The sequence below is a fragment of the Eremothecium cymbalariae genome, chromosome 8 (assembly GCF_000235365.1).
Source record: "Eremothecium cymbalariae DBVPG#7215 chromosome 8, complete sequence".
Lineage (NCBI taxonomy): Eukaryota > Fungi > Ascomycota > Saccharomycetes > Saccharomycetales > Saccharomycetaceae > Eremothecium > Eremothecium cymbalariae.
Window position 1 is genome coordinate 460,518 of NC_016456.1, and position 16,998 is coordinate 477,515.

Sequence of the window (16,998 nt, forward strand, 5' to 3'; positions counted from 1 at the left end):
AATTAGTTGCATTACAGGATTGTTTTTACATTCAAAAGACATTTTTTTTAATTAAAATTGAATTTCGATTTTAGTAAGACGTCAGTTTCACTTACAGCGTCACCATCGATGACAGTGGATAAAAAGAAAAATACAAAAAGAGTCAATTAGAGTGTATGATAAAAGTCAATCCTTTTCAAAATTATCAAGAGAATAGATATAAGGAGGGTTTAAAAGGTTTCATTCTCACCAATATTTTGCCAGATCTTGATAAGAGATCTGTAAACGGACGGTGAAGCCGGTTGGGTAAAAGGCTTGAAAAAGCGCCATATATAACATGAAAAATGTGATTAGAAGCAACGGAATAAAGTATTATTGTTGCAGATGATTTCTTGCAAGCCATATAATTGCGAGTGCTAAAGGGTATATATTGATGGTTTATATGATTGACTGGATTCAAAAGTTGAACAAGGGGTAGTGACTTGGAGGGAGGAGGAGTCGTAGGTGTAATGTGAATATTTTTTAAATAAATTGTTAGGTTTCTATATGTAATGTATTAATTAGTGATAATTGGGGGTAGAAAGAGGGTGGGATGGGGGGGGGGGGGAAGTTAGGAAGACCTCCTCGAAGTATTGTCGTTCATTAATTATCTTTTTTTTGTCGTGCGTGAAACTTGAGAAAGATTAGGTATTTAAATATTTATAATAAGTCATTTGTACCACCACGGACAAAACAGACGCAAAGGCTGGTTGATCACCATCATTTGTACAAGTTTTCTATTGAACATCGATTGGCTATTTAGTGTGCTAATCACATTAGGATTATTATAATTGGTGCCGGATGTCAGGCCAATTGAACTACTCTGACGAGGCTTATGACGAGCTTGAGGATGAGTACAAAAAGTACAATAATCAATTAATGCTTCATATCAGTAAGGTAGGCCTAATACTGGTAGCACTTATTTGGGGGGTATTTTTATCGATAAATTCTATCCCTGGGGCATGGGATGCTGGTTTATCCAAACGTCGTGAAGGTTTCTCCAAGAAGGTTTCGACAAGTAAAGATGGGTTGGCGAAGATAAATTTTAGTTTGTTAAGAAATGGGACTTTTGAAGCGAATTTCCAACAGGTAGAATGGGTTGGTGGGGTTGATACTGCTGATGATCGTGGGCTATATGTTACGATTGATGAGAATTCGCATATTTTGAAGTCTGCGTTTGATGAATCGTTTGCTAGCTTGTTATTTGAAGGAGATACAATGACCATCGATGGGAAAAACCATACGGTGGAATATTTCAAGGAATCGCCCGATTTAAAGCGGGGTATAATAAGGACAGATTCTGTGGACAATTGGAGGCATTCAAAATTTGGCACCTATTTCGTGTATTCCTTAGAGCATAAAAACTTTCGCTTATTGGGTGATAATATTGCACTTGCTGTATGGTCCCCCGACTCGCAATATGTTGCATATGTTTATGAGAATGATGTGTATATATTTTCAGTGCTAGATGATGAAATTAAACGAGTAACTTTTGATGGTAGTGAAATTTTACTTAACGGTAGGGCAGATTGGGTATATGAGGAAGAGGTTCTTGAAACGGGAACGGCGTTATGGTGGTCGCCCAGTAGCACTTATTTGGCATATTTCAAGACAAATGATGAACAAGTACATGAATTCCCAGTTTCTTACTATTTGAGCTCTGAGGATGCTATATATCCTGAGATTAGAAAGCTCAAATACCCCAAGAGTGGTACTCAAGGCCCAATAGTATCGTTGAATATCTACGAAGTTGGTCCTGCTAGGAATTCAATTGTTAATTTGAAAGATAACACTGCATTGATTACAGAGGTCAAATGGCTTGGTGATACGCAGATTTTGGCCAAGGTGATGGATCGTGTTGCTCAACGTTTATCTGTTATATTAGTCAACGCACAGGATAATGGCCATACAGTTACTCCAAGAGTTGAGAATGCAAACAATACCTGGTGGGAAGTGACTCACAAAACAATGTTTATTCAAAAGGATGAAACTAATGATAGATTGAACGACGGTTACATTGATCTCATTCCGGTGAATGGCTACAATCATTTGGCGTATTATTCGCCACCTGATAATCCAGACCCAATAATTTTGACTAGCGGTGACTGGGAAGTGGATGGTGGCCCTGCCTCTTTCGATCGTGATAGCAACGATTTGTATTTCTTTGGTACTAAGAAATCATCTATGGAGAGACATTTGTATTACGTGAATTTATTGAAGCCTTTAACAGTTAATGAAGTTACTGATACTTCAAAGGAAGGTACATACTACGCGACGTTTTCTGGCAGTTCCAGATTCCTTCACTTAAGGTACAATGGACCAGGAGTTCCATATCAGAAGCTCATAGATTTGAAATCTGATGTTGATGATAAACAACTCAACGGAAATGTCATTGGAGAAACTTTGTATTATGTGGAAGAAAACAAGAATTTAATAGAGGTTCTTAAGAATTATTCCGTTCCAACACGTACTTTTGGTGAATTGAACCTTGGTAAGGATGCCGATGGTGAAGAAATTCTAGCGAATTACTTTGAAATACTTCCTCCAGACTTTGATGCAAGTTTGAGAAACCACTACCCAGTATTTTTTTATACATACGGCGGTCCAACCTCTCAACAGGTGATTAAAACATTTTCAGTAAGCAATCTCCAAGTTTTCGCTTCTGAATTAGATGCTATTGTAGTTGTAGTCGATGGTCGAGGAACTGGCTTTAAAGGTCATAAATTCAGATCGGTTGTTCATGGTAACTTAGGTGACCTTGAAGCTTCCGACCAGATTGCCGCTGCAAAATTATACGGTGAAAAATCATATGTCAACAAGAACAAGATTAGCATCTTTGGATGGTCATACGGTGGTTATCTAACCTTGAAAACTTTGGAAAAAGATTCAGGTCAATACTTCAAGTATGGTATTGCGGTCGCCCCAGTCACCGATTGGCACTTGTATGATTCTGTGTACACTGAACGATACATGCTAACCCCTAAAGAGAACCCTGATGGTTACGCTAAATCAAAGGTTCACAATGCAACTTCATTCGCTCAGGTACCAAGGTTCTTATTGATACATGGTAGCGGTGATGACAATGTCCATTTCCAACATTCTTTGAAGTTCTTAGATATGCTCAACTTAGAACAGGTTATGAACTACGACCTAATGGTATTCCCCGATTCTAGACACGATATCTCCTTTCACAACGCTCACACCGTTATATATGAGAGATTATTGAACTGGGCAAGGCAGGCATTCAATGGTGATTTCATCCAGTAAAAGCCTAGTTATAACCTGACCTTAGAGACATAGTTCTCATTTGAAAGAACCAATTTATCGCTCGTTTCTGTTTGGGCGATATTAACATTATCCTGAATTATTTTCATTCATTTTTCATTCACAACTATGCTTTACCCAGTATTGAGCTGAATACTAATCTAATAGATTAATATATATATATATCTAATTTAAATACGTTTATCTATTATATTGTATATGGTCTTGTAGATTAGGTAATCGCTATGACCGGGTAATGAATATACGTATAAAATGATTTATGATAATAACGATCTCAAACCGAGCTGCATTTTCGGTGGCAAATGGTTTTTATTATGAATTTATTATATCAATTGCCAAATTAGTTTGACCCTTGAATGCATCAGTGAGAAGCATTTATCAGGCTTTTTGGTGGTAAAAGTTCTTATATTAGGTTCAATTATGGTTGAGGAAACAAAAACCCCTGAGGAAAAGCCTGTTGAAGTAGGGACAACCGCTCAGGAGTCATCTAAAGATAATAACAAATCTAAAGATTCCAAACCAGATGAGGACCTTTCAGAAGAGGATTTAAAGTTAAAAACCGACTTACAGACGTTAGTAGATAGATTACTAGAGTCGGAGTCTTCGTTATACAAGCCCAGTTTGGATCAATTAAAGGAATATATCAAGAATTCTACAAGTTCTATGACTGCAGTACCAAAGCCGTTGAAGTTTCTTCGTCCTTTATATCCAGAATTATGTGCTGTTTATGACAAGTGGGTTGACAGTAAGCTGAAATCTTCTCTTGCTGATGTTTTATCGGTATTAAGTATGACTTATTCTGACGATGGGAAGCACGATTCTTTGAGATTTAGGTTGTTGTCTAATGAAAAGGATATTGAAACCTGGGGGCATGAGTATATTCGTCATTTAGCTTTAGAGATAGGTGATGTGTACAATGAGCAGGTGGAAAATGAAGCAAAGGAATCGGATGAACAAGGCGCGGCACCTGCTGAATCTGAACAAAGTTATCCAAAGGATGTGCTGATCCGTCTATCGCTCGATATTGTTCCTTATTTTTTGAAGCATAATGGCGAAGCGGATGCGGTAGATTTGCTACTAGAAGTTGAATCTATTGACAAGCTATCACAGTTCGTGGATGAGAATACATTCCAGAGGGTTTGTAAATATATGGTGTCATGTGTTCCATTGTTGCCGCCACCAGAGGATGTGACCTTCTTGCAAACAGCATTTTCCATTTATTTGTCTGAAAACCAGTTGACAGAGGCTCTGGCGCTTGCTATTAGATTAGGTGATGAGTCTTTAATCAGGTCGGTGTTTGATGCAACCTCAGATCCTGTTATGCATAAGCAGTTGGCCTATATTTTGGCTGTGCAGAAGTCATCATTCGAATATGAAGGTGTTCAAGACATTATTGGTAACGCCAATTTAAGCGAATACTTTTTATATCTAGCAAAGGAGTTAAATCTAACGGTCGCTAAATTCCCTGAAGATATTTACAAGAGTCATTTAGATAGCTCTGTCAGAAGCGCGTTTGCAAGCACAGGCTTAGATTCTGCGCAACAAAATCTAGCTGCTTCGTTTGTGAATGGTTGGTTAAATTTAGGTTATTGCGCTGACAAAATGTGTGTCGACGATGATAATTGGGTTTACAGGACTAAAGGCGATGGTATGACTTCTACAGTTGCAAGCATAGGATCTATCTACCAGTGGAACTTGGATGGGCTGCAACAATTGGATAAATATCTGTACGCTGACGATGTTGAGGTTAAAGCTGGTGCTCTCCTCGGTATTGGTATTTCTGCATGTGGTATTCATGATGGTGATGTTGAGCCTGCTATGTTGCTATTACAGGACTATGTGAACAATCGAAACTCAAAGTTGAGCACATCTGCAATTTTGGGCTTAGGGATTGCATTTGCTGGCAGTAGAAATGATGAATTGTTAGGTTTATTATTGCCAATAGCTGCTGATACTTCTTTACCCATTGAAACCTCTGCAATGGCTTCATTGGCATTGGCACATTCATTTGTTGGAACCTGTAATGGAGATATCACTGCTTCTATCATGGACAACTTGTTGGAACGTTCATCCATTGAATTAAAGACCGAATGGACTAGGTTCTTAACTTTGGCCTTAGGTATCTTATATATGGGCCAAGGAGACCAGGTAGAAGATGTTTTAGAGACCATATCAGCAATTGAACATCCGATTACCTCTGCTATTGAGGTGTTAGTTAATGTCTGCGCTTACACTGGAACAGGTGATGTTTTATTGATCCAGGATCTATTGTATCGTCTAACCCCTAAAAAGGAAGGAGAGGAAGACGTTGAAGCAGACGAAGAGGCAGATGAAGAAGGTGAAGCAGAAGGTGAAGGTGAAGCGGAAGCTGAGGCAGAAGCAGAATTTGAGTCGAATACTCAAGATGCACCAGAAGATATTGATTCTCTTGTCCGGGATGCTGTTAACAACAGCAATCCAGCGGAGGATTTCCCCAGTTCCAACAGCGGCGGCAACTTCAACCCTAAGACTACGGATGAAGACAAGTTGGATGTTGATGACTCAAAAGAGGATGAGCATAAGCAAGAAGCTGATAACAACCTGGATTCTAAAGAAGAGGAAAACAGTGAAAAAGAGATGGCACAAATCGATGAACTTACTTACGCGGTTCTTGGGATTGCAATGGTTGCTATGGGTGAAGACATCGGTAAAGAAATGTCTTTACGTCACTTTGGGCATTTAATGCATTATGGTAATCAACATATTCGTCGTGTAGTCCCCTTGGCGATGGGTTTAGTCAGCGTGTCTGACCCTCAAATGAAGGTGTTTGACACACTTTCTAGATTCTCTCACGATCCAGATTTGGATGTGTCCATCAATTCCATCTTTGCTATGGGTCTATGTGGGTGTGGCACTAACAATGCTAGATTAGCCCAATTATTACGACAATTAGCAAGTTACTATTCCAAGGAACAGAACACCTTATTCATCACAAGATTAGCTCAAGGCCTAGTTCATCTTGGTAAGGGTACTATGACCTTAGATATATTCAATGATGCTCAAGTGCTCAACAAGGTGACCTTGGCCTCTTTGTTGACAGTTTTAATTGGTCTAACAAGCCCTGGATTTATGTTGAAACATCACCAGTTGTTTTACTACTTGAATAGTGGTGTGAGACCAAAGTCCATCTTAACCTTAAATGAAAAGGGAGAACCAATTAAAGTCAATGTTCGTGTAGGTCAAGCTGTGGATACCGTTGGCCAAGCTGGTAAACCCAAGACAATCACTGGATGGATCACTCAATCAACTCCTGTACTACTAAACCACGGAGAAAGAGCGGAACTAGAAACTAACGAATATATCAGCTATGCTAGTAAAATAGAAGGTGTGGTCATTTTGAAAAAGAATCCTAATTACAAGGAAGAAGAGTAGAGGAGGCGGAGTAGAATCAAATAGATAAAACAACCTCACATACTGTATATTAAATCAATTAAAGAAAAAAAATACAAGACAGCAATATATACATAACCTTATTATATGCTGTAAATATGCAAAATAATGCTCTTCTAGCGCATTGCCTTATATGTTCCTTGTAATTGGTAACCTATGTAATGTACGTGGTGGAAGAATGACGTATAAAATCTTTTATTTAAATTCGTCAGTTTTTCCAACCATTAATAAACCGACAATTAAGCCTAGTAGCCCCAAAATAGAGCCAAAGATCTCAATAACCAAAATCTTCACAAATAAAGCAGCATTTGCAGCATCTGCAACAGCCGCTGTAGCCCCAGTAATGCCCACGGCCACACCACAGATCATATTGGCCACACCTACCGTAAGACCTCCCCAAAATAAAGAATATCCTGTATAAAGATTTGACTTTGAGAAGAGCGTATCCGCAGATGCGACAGTCACCTTAGAAGAAAACACTATTGACATTATGAGACCATATATCGCTACCACTTCACAAAAAATGATCGAAATTAAATTCTTGGTTGTGATTCTTGGAGCACGAACCCCGGACCCAATAATAGATGTACCTGTAATAAAGATACCCCAAGCAGCACCAACCACCGATAGGCCCACACATAATGCTATACCAATGTTAGCCCACATATAGGGCGACGTTCGCATTAAAAACTTGCCAAAATTGATATCCTCACCATGGTTGGTAAATAATTTGTGGAGGGCATAGTAAAGAACCACCAATCCCACGATTCCATGAACATAAATTTTCACAGTGGAATATAAGCTAGATCCAGAGTAACTCTTAGACATAACACCTCTTCTTTCTGCTTATTTACTTCTTAACCAGTACCAATTCGTCGTGTGTCCCTATTCCCTTTACACAGGCTTGGCTCACCTAGAATACCAATCCTAATTTCGTTTAGAAGGTGCCCGATGGTCAAGAAGACCGGGTAATCAGATACAGACAAGATGTGAGACAGATTGGCGATTTTAATGCTCGAAGAGCTTCTACTCTATCGTTGGGTTATTACCATCTACGTATCGGTTAATTCAGACTTCTAGTGGTTAGCTAATTAAGGTTGTATTTTCATTTTAAGGCGATGGACGATCTCTGTTGGTAGAGAGCTAACACTCGTATATACATATATATAAATGGTCACGTAGGTGAGGAGTCATTCGAGAATAGAGCCCTCGGAAGCAACTTCCAGCAACTTCCAGGTACATGAAACGTTAACCTTTGTGAAACGGTTGACGATTTCTTGGGCTATGTCTTCGAAATTGTCGGTAGCTAGAGCTAAGATGGTCGGCCCAGCACCAGACAAGCAAATACCTAGGAATCCAGGGTGCGTAAATGGAGTGATACTGGAGAGGATTTCAGCGAAGCCTGGTATTAAGATCTTTCTGTATGGCTGATGGACTCTGTCTTGCATGGCGGAATATATAAGCTCTGGATCAGGTGGAGATTGAGTGAGAGCGTGTGTCAATACAGCCAGCCTCTGCATATTAAAGATTAGATCATTGGTGGTGTATGCCTTGGGTAAAACACCACGCGAATCTGCAGTGGATAGTTCAAAGTCTGGGATAATTGCAACACATTTTATATCGGGGTTCCAATTGTACCTTACATGATGGCCAATATCTGTTGGAGGTAGCGGAGGAACCAAGCCTGTGTCTTCACCACCACTTGGCTCCGGCAACACCTCAGACAACGGAATCTCTCTTCTTTCTACCTCAGCTGGAGTCAACTCACGCAAGAAAGAGCCACAGAACCCCCCAACCATCGCTGCCGTAATGTTGTCAGGATGACGTTCGATCATCAGGCAGTAGTCCAACATGCGCTGCTTAGAAAAGCGCAGCTTCCCAACCTCATTACCAAGCATAACCCCTGCAACAACAGCTGCACCGGATGAACCCAGTCCACGTCCAAGAGGAATGGGGTTATGAACTCGGATCTTCGTCCCAGAGGGAAAGCTGCGCACATTGTTACACCGAAGAACATACAGCGCCGTTCTCGTGATCAAGTTTTCCTCTGATCTCAATGGAACAGAAGAAAAGCCTTCACTCTCACGACTATAACTCAAAAGACAATTGTTAACATCGAGATTGGTTTCCTTTGCGTCTTTCGAATCAATCGTTACGTGTAGCTCGAGGTATAAACTTAACGCAACTCCCAGAACATCGTAACCCGGTCCTATGTTAGCTGATGATGCTGGTACCTTAATTATAAAGCTGCGAGGCATAAGTGGCACACCGGATGGGGTATAAGATATATAGAATGAACGGTCGTAGTTATGCTGCTATATGATGAACGTTAGGATAAGTTAAAAGAGATGTCCTCCATAATTTTTGAGAAAAAACTATTCACATTTATTAACTAATTCTCGGTCATGTGAATATAAGTTAATAAACGCTATTAAATGGTAGCATAGAATATATTATACTATTAGTTTATGTAGCATCAGCTGGTATTGAACGCAAACCTAGATCCAAGCAAATCTGCAACCATAATTTGGTCTTTAAAGCATATCTTATAGAATCTTTAATATAATCTATTTTGTTAATGATTTCTAATGAAAAACTTTGACGCTTTATAAATCATGCTACATCATTTCCATGAACAAGTTATTAACTGTAATAACCACAACTAAATAGGAGGGTTAACAAGCATTCAAGTGCGTTATCATGTTCAGATACTCCAAAGGATGTTTGAGGAAGTCGGTAGTTGGATCAAGGTTATATACTCAAACTGCTAATGGTGCTGAAAACTTTCAACTGACTGCGTTACCAAATGGGCTGAGAGTTGCAACTTCCAATGTCCCTGGACACTTTTCTGCACTGGGTTTATATGTTGGTGCAGGAACGCGGAATGAGACAGAGCTGCTACGTGGGTGCACCAATATACTGGATCGATTAGCATTCAAATCGACTGGGCATATGTCTGCTGTTGAAATGGCAGAAGCGTTAGAACAGCTTGGAGGTAATTATCAGTGCACATCGACCAGGGAAAGTATAATATACCAGGCATCGGTGTTTAATCAACATGTTGAGAAGATGTTTAAGTTAATGGCGGAATCAGTTAGATACCCAAGTATTACTAGTGACGAGATTGAAGAGCAGAAGAGTGCAGCTTTGTATGATATTAAAGGAGTATTTGAAAACCATGAGGTGCTGTTGCCTGAGCTGTTGCACATAGCTGCTTACAGAGGCAAAACACTTGGTTTGCCAACGGTTTCATCAAGGAAAGCTATTCAGGGTGTTTCCAGGTATTTATTGAACGATTATAGAAACAAGTTTTACAACCCAAGGAACATAGTTGCTGCTTTTGTTGGTGTTCCTCATGTTGAGGCAGTGGAAATTGTTTCAAGGTATTTTGATGATATGAAGGATATATATCCGGAAATTAAGGTGGAGCCGGCTCAGTACTTTGGCGCGGTCCATAATACAGCAGCTACACGTGTGAATCTCAACCTCCCAGAGTTATATCATATGCATATAGCATTCGAAGGTTTGCCCATTAATCATCCTGATATTTATGCTTTGGCTACCCTACAAACCCTTCTAGGTGGTGGTGGATCGTTTAGTGCCGGTGGACCAGGTAAAGGCATGTATTCTCGTCTTTACACTGACGTCTTGAATAGATATCACTTTGTGGATAATTGTGTTGCCTTCAACCATGCATACTCTGACTCGGGTTTATTCGGTATTTCTATGTCAGCTCATCCAGATGCTGCTCCATATATGGCCCCATTGATAGCTCAACAATTCCTCAATCTGCTATCCCATGAAAGCTCGCACAAACTATCCAATGAAGAAGTTAACAGAGCCAAAAACCAGCTCAAGTCATCCTTATTAATGAACCTTGAATCCAAACTCGTTGAACTAGAAGACTTGGGTAGACAGATTTTGCTGCATGGTAGTAAGATCTCAATAAAGGAAATGGTTTCAAAGATTGAGCGGGTGACACCGGAAGACTGCAGGAGGGTGGCAGAAATGGTTCTAACCGGTCGCATATCAAATTCTGTACAAGGTACTGGTGCCCCAACCATTGTAACACAGGGTAATCAGGCTGTATTTGGTGATGTTTTGCAAGTTTTAAAACGGGAAGGGCTGGGAAATTATGACAAGATTGAGTCCAAATCTACATCGTACGATTGCGAGATGGATCTTTAAACATCGTAGTGACTGGCTACAATCTACAGAGATACTAAAAGAACAACTTGTAAATAGCTAGAACTAAAAAGACGAAATAATCTCAAATAGAACAGCTGGAAAAAAAATACTTATGTGATTACAATAAAAACTATTATATCATGTTCCATACTAATATTTTTTTATTTTTTCTTTTTTTGGTTGATCTTACTATATAACCAACTATATGAAAACTTCTTCTGTCGGTTGGGCCATACTCCTACGATGAGTTGATAATCCTTTATACCTCTCCTTCCATAAATATGTTTCTTGTTCTAATTCAGCCACTCTATCCTTATAATATATGTTCTCTTTTTCCAACCTTTTAATAGTAGCATCTTGTTGTAAAATGTGTTTCTCCATTCCTTCAACACGACCTCCGACCTCAAATAACTGCTTTTCAACAGACTCTCTGTCTTTAGCAGCAATTGAAATGGCCTTATTTTGATTATCCGCAGCACTATTCAGTTCTTCCAGTGTACGATACAGAGTCTGGCTCTTTTTCATTTCTTCGAACTTTAATTCGGATTCCTCCTTTAGTTTAGATTCTAGTTCATGAATTCTATCAACCCATGCATTCTTTTCTGAAGTATCTGATAAATCGTGCTCTAATTTTTCTACATGTTGACGTAACTGCAGGTTCGACTTGCCCAACGATTGGTTTTCCTCAAACAATTCGATATTCTTTTCCTTCTCTTGAGTAAAGGCATCCTTAGCCAATTGGATTTCTTCTTGTAGCTTCTCAACAAAAGCTTCATTCCTTTCAGTTTGTTGTTGCTGCAACGCCAATGATTCTCTCAAAAACTCGAGTTCATTAAATATATTATCCCTATCATTCACAGATTTTTCAAAGTCTACATTGGAATCTTGGAGTTTTGCTTTCAAATAATTTCTTTCTTGCTCCAATTTTTCCTTTTCCTGTGTTAAAACATTGAGATCATCATTCAACCTATCTACCTTTAGCCCCAAGGACTTGACTTTAGCTTGTAATGCATTTTGAACCTGTTCTGATGCATCTTTTTGAGCCCCCAAATCTTGCAGGAACTTCTCATAATGGCTATTTTGTTGTACTAGGTTAACGATCTTGGATTCCGAATCAGCCTGGAATGCATTTCTATGGTAAGTCAGGTTAGAAATCTCCTTCTTAAGCTCTGTTTCAGTCCTCAGAGAAGCGTCCAATTCGGTTTTTAATCTTCCAATCTCAGCCAAATATTTGCTGTTATCTTCAGTGACCTTTATGCGATCCTTAAAGTGATTCAGATCATCAGACAAAACTTGGTTCAGGGAATTTAGCTTTTGCAGTTCAATGTTACGCTCACCAAGCTGCCCTTCTAAATGTCCTAATGCTTTCTCTAAATCCCAGATCAAGACCTCTTTCTGCTTGTTTTGGCTCCGCAATTTTTGAATCAAATCAGTCATCGTTTGAATATCCTCTTCTGACTGTTTCAAAGAATGTACAAGGTCCCTCATTTGGGCCTCCGTAGCATGTAAATCATTAATACAGTTTTCATATTGATTTTGATGGTGCTTCACACTCGATTGCAACAATTGCTTCTGTTTCTCAGTAGACAGAAGATCTTGTTCCAATTGTGAACATTGTTCTCTGAGTGCGTTTTCAGTCACCTTAGAAATCTTGAGGTCATGATTCAAGGAGTTGATCTGCTTATTACACTCTTTTAAATAATCTTGTAGTTTGTAATTCTCTAATTTGTGCAGTTTTAATTCATCTTCATACTTGGAGATTGATTCACGATGTAGAAATATTTCTCCATTGGCAGTATTTGTCTTGTCTTTTCTTGGAGACTGAAGTAATTTACCTTCTAAGGCCCTAACACGTTCTTCACTGGCTTCATATTTTAACTTATAAATATCCGGAACTGAATCTGAACGTTGAATCTGCCTGAATTTGCTGTGAAGTGAAGATGCAACATGTTCTGCATTTACACGTGCATTCTTCTCGTGTTCATATTGTCTTTTCAAAAAATCAATTTCTAACAACAACTTCTCATGATTAAATTCAATTATATCAACTTCCTCCAATTCCTTCTCAATATTGATATTTGAATTGGACTTTTGGACCAATTCTTTTAACTTTTTCAACTGAGTACATATCGTTTGATTGTCAAATGACGATGATGCCAATCTAGTTTCGGTAAAACGCAAACGAGAAATTAATTCCTTCTTCTCTTCTAACTCCTTTTCTAGTCTAAAGGATGTCTTTCTCAACTTTAATTTAATTTCCTCGAAATTATTATTAAGATCATCACCATCCAAATGATCCCTATGTTGCATTTCATGAAAAGCACCCTTCCCATGAAAATTAGATAGTAGTTTTTCATTCAAAAATCGATTCATAGCACGCTCTTTGGCCAATTCATCTTCTAATATATTAACTTTATTCTCAATATTGATTAAACCTCCCGGAGAAGAAGGGCTGGGCATAAATAAATCTTCTTTTGTTGATTCTGCTGAGGGCTTCAGCTCCTCAAATTTTTTCTTAAACTCGTTGGCTTCGGTCCTAGACTGTCTTAATTCACTGGTAATGCTTTCATTACCTGTAATAAGAGAATCCCTTTCTTTTGTCAGAGCTGTTACCTGTGCTTTTTCAACTTCAAAACGTTCAGTCAACCTTGCCAACTCTTTTGTTTTCGAAGCTAGATGTCGATGAGCATCTTGATGTTCTTTCCTTGCCCGTTCTAACTCAAACTTCAAAGTTTTATTTTCGCTTACAAGATCTTCTAGTCTTCTGCTTGTACTAGAAACCCCTCTTTCCAATTGTTGTACTTTTGTTTTCAGTTCTACATTAGAGTTATTTGCCGCCGCTTCAAGATCACTTGACTTCTTCACTTTTATGCGCAATTCATTTTGCAGCTTTTTCAACTCTTCTTCTAAAGCAGCCTTTTCTGCATTATACTTATTTTCATATTTTTCCCCGCTGTCTGCTTCGGATTTCATAGTCTTTATTTGATTCAAAAGTTGGGCCTTTTCAGACTCTAACTGCTTAATCTTTGCAGTACTTTCATCTCTAAAGTTTCTTAATTGCTTCAAATCGTCTTGGAACTTCGAGTATTCTTCTTGGCTCAAGGATTCTTCTGATTTTAGGGTATCTCTAAATTTAACTGCCTCATCGTATGCAACCTGTAGTTCCTGTTCCCTTTTTTTCGTTGATTCGTACAAACGCTGATAGTTCTGTAGTTTTTCTGTTTCTGTTAATAGTAAGGCGCGAACTTCTTGTAGCTCTTTTTCCACGTTGATATGCTTAGTTTCCAGATGCTTCTTTTCACCTTTAACTACATTTAATTCTTTCTCCAATTGCTTTATCTGTTCAGCAATTTTTTTGGACCTTGCTAAAGACTGGGATGATCCTAACATAGGCTTAATCTTAATATACAAGTTGTACCATGGATCTTCCATCAGCTTAGCATATAGATTAAATGTGGAACTCAAAACTTTTGCTGCTTGCAACTTTTGGACTTGTTGGTTAACTGAGGCCCTAATAATCTTACCTTGAATAATACTGTTCATCTTTGTCACAATTTTGGCAATCTTATCTTCCTTTTGGGATTCCAATTGGGCCAAGACACCTGCTTTGAAAAATAGTTTAGTATTACCCACTTTGTATACAGTTGGATCTAGTCGTAGGAAAGAAAGTAATACTTCGCAATTCTTTTTAGAGTTATTTGAGAATCTGTATTCTTTAGAAAGAATCTTATACCTCTGATAGAACTCTTTAAAGAAGATTCGGTTAGGATATCCCTCCCTCGCAATTCTGATGCCTTCTAAAACACCATTGCAACGCAATTGATCCAAAATTAACTTCCTATCGAAATTTTTAGCCTTTTTCTTGGTGTTTGGGACAATACAACGCACAAAGTGTGGATCTGTGGATGATAATTGCTCAAGTAATACAGTAAGTTGCTCCTTATGACGAGTGGACGCAGTTTTACTCATGCTACGACCAAGATGTTCATTGTAAAATGCCGATATCAATGCATTTGATGATCCTGTTAATACAGACAACAAGTTATCATTTAATGGATCTTTATTTTTTGATAGCCAACCATCAATATTATACTCAACGTTGGCTGCATAGTGTTCAAGGACAAAACATCTTGGAAGTTTTGAACGTTTAAATTTAGAGGAATTACTATCCCAAGCTGACATAAGCTTAGAATAGAACGACTCATCGGTAGATTTTGGCAAAATCGACTCCTCATCAAGAATTGATAGAATACCTGCGGGTTGATTCTTCTTTTCAATTAAATCAATGGTATACTGCAAGTCTTTACCATAGTCAATAAAATCCCATCGAATATTTTCTTTTAAATATTCGTTCTGTTCTAAAACGAACATATGATGGTTAAAAAATTGTTGCAACTTTTCATTAGTGTAGTTAATACACAATTGTTCAAATGAGTTGTCCTTAAAAATTTCAAAACCTGCGATATCGAGTAACCCAATGTAATTTTCTGTTACTGCACCATGGTCCAAATTCTTGTTGATTCTGTGGACAATATGACTAAAAAGCTTCTCATATAAAGACCTCGACAAGGAATTTAGGATGAAACGTGACTGTGCCGCATTTTTTGCCTGAAATACCCATTCCTTGCCCGCTTTAGATTTGGGTTTTAAAACAGCTGTTTTAAACTCAGCCTCCTCCACTCCTAACAACTTACATAGTTTGGAAATGTCATTTTTAATCGAGGCCTGTTCAGTTCTGTCAGAGTGGAATTGTACATTACCTATATGTAGAATAATGGCAATACATTTGAAAATATCAGTAACATCATCTTCCGAAAATCCAACAACTTTGAACGCTGCCAATAATTCACGGAAATCGTTACAATCATCAACTCCTGGAATTGATGGGTTTGAATCCCGCAAATAAGCATAATCTGAAATTGAATTAGAGATTAAGTCTATTTTTTTTAATTCCTCTTTGGTCATGCCAGATAACAATTGATAAAAAACATGATAATTACGTTCCCTCACATTTTGTTGAATAACCCTCGATTTTTCTAATAGATACCATTCGATATGAGCCCCATTTATCTTCCCCAGCTCATCAAACTCAATTTTTATAAACTTACCAAACCTTGATGAATTGTTATTACGAACTGTTTGCGCATTACCAAACGATTCTAATATAGGGTTTGACTGCAATATCTTCCTCTCAAATGACTCTGTGTTCACCGTAAGTAGCTTCTCATCCGTCGTAATAGAAGCTAGATATTGCAATATTTTCTTAGTATTCTCCGTCTTCCCCGCTCCTGACTCCCCCGTAACCAACACCGATTGGTCTTGCTTCTGAGTTAACAATTTCCTATAAGCCTGTTCCGCTACTGCAAAAATATGCGGCTTGTTGTCCTCTTTAGGCGACCCATGATATAAGTTCACATATTCTTGAGTGTATATTCTGATGTTACTATATGGATTCAAAGCCACAAGGAAAAGACCAGAATACGTATATATCAAATCATCCTTGTATCTGTTCTCCAAATTGTACAACACAGAAGGCTCGTTAAGATGAGTTAATTCTGACATATCATCTATCTTATCAAAAGTAGATGGATTAACGGGAGCCGTTAAATCCTCTCGCACTTCCCGCTCCTTCCCATTCACAACCACAATACATATGTTCTCATCCTTGTTCTGTTTGTTTCTAATAGTCTTTGTGGAAATCAACTGTCCCTTCACAAATACCTCTTCAGAATCCGGAACCCAAGTCATCTGACATTGTTCACTCATTAGCACAGATTTCTATTGACCTTATCCAAGTATTTCAAATTCAAATTCAATAATAGTCCAAGGTAATAAGAATTCTTATCCATTAATTATTGGATCTCATTTACGCTAGCGTAGATTTTTCGAGCCTCTTTAGTTTGTTTATTTATGTTTCTAATTGTTTTGGGGAAAGATTTTCAGATCACGTGACACAGATGTAAGATTCCATGGTGGATGGGTGTTAAGATTTGCAGTGTTCTACATATGATGATGATAGTGACGACAATAGTAGTAGTAGCAGTACTATTAGTTATAAGCATCGGAAAGGTGTGCTGG

At 38.3% G+C, this 16,998-nt stretch overlaps 6 protein-coding genes across 6 annotated transcripts; 3 read left to right on the forward strand and 3 right to left on the reverse strand.

The window, feature by feature from the left end:
- Nucleotides 1–819: 819 nt before the first annotated feature.
- On the forward strand, nt 820–3,285 carry DAP2 (dipeptidyl aminopeptidase; the record flags this gene model as incomplete). Its single annotated transcript, XM_003648280.1, has 1 exon — nt 820–3,285. The coding sequence occupies one exon, from the start codon at nt 820–822 to the stop codon at nt 3,283–3,285; it is 2,466 nt and encodes an 821-aa protein (XP_003648328.1).
- Nucleotides 3,286–3,723: 438 nt separating this feature from the next.
- RPN1 (proteasome regulatory particle base subunit RPN1) lies at nt 3,724–6,714 on the forward strand (the record flags this gene model as incomplete). Its single annotated transcript, XM_003648281.1, has 1 exon — nt 3,724–6,714. One exon carries the CDS (start codon nt 3,724–3,726, stop codon nt 6,712–6,714), a length of 2,991 nt encoding a protein of 996 aa, XP_003648329.1.
- Nucleotides 6,715–6,927: 213 nt separating this feature from the next.
- VMA16 (H(+)-transporting V0 sector ATPase subunit c'') lies at nt 6,928–7,560 on the reverse strand (the record flags this gene model as incomplete). The annotated part of the gene is made up of 1 exon (XM_003648282.1): nt 6,928–7,560. The coding sequence occupies one exon, from the start codon at nt 7,558–7,560 to the stop codon at nt 6,928–6,930; it is 633 nt and encodes a 210-aa protein (XP_003648330.1).
- Nucleotides 7,561–7,922: 362 nt separating this feature from the next.
- Nucleotides 7,923–8,990, reverse strand: THR1 (homoserine kinase; the record flags this gene model as incomplete). The annotated part of the gene is made up of 1 exon (XM_003648283.1): nt 7,923–8,990. One exon carries the CDS (start codon nt 8,988–8,990, stop codon nt 7,923–7,925), a length of 1,068 nt encoding a protein of 355 aa, XP_003648331.1.
- Nucleotides 8,991–9,432: 442 nt separating this feature from the next.
- On the forward strand, nt 9,433–10,920 carry MAS2 (mitochondrial-processing protease subunit alpha; the record flags this gene model as incomplete). The annotated part of the gene is made up of 1 exon (XM_003648284.1): nt 9,433–10,920. One exon carries the CDS (start codon nt 9,433–9,435, stop codon nt 10,918–10,920), a length of 1,488 nt encoding a protein of 495 aa, XP_003648332.1.
- A 201-nt stretch (nt 10,921–11,121) lies between these two features.
- Nucleotides 11,122–16,686, reverse strand: MYO1 (myosin 1; the record flags this gene model as incomplete). Its single annotated transcript, XM_003648285.1, has 1 exon — nt 11,122–16,686. The coding sequence occupies one exon, from the start codon at nt 16,684–16,686 to the stop codon at nt 11,122–11,124; it is 5,565 nt and encodes a 1,854-aa protein (XP_003648333.1).
- Nucleotides 16,687–16,998: the final 312 nt, after the last annotated feature.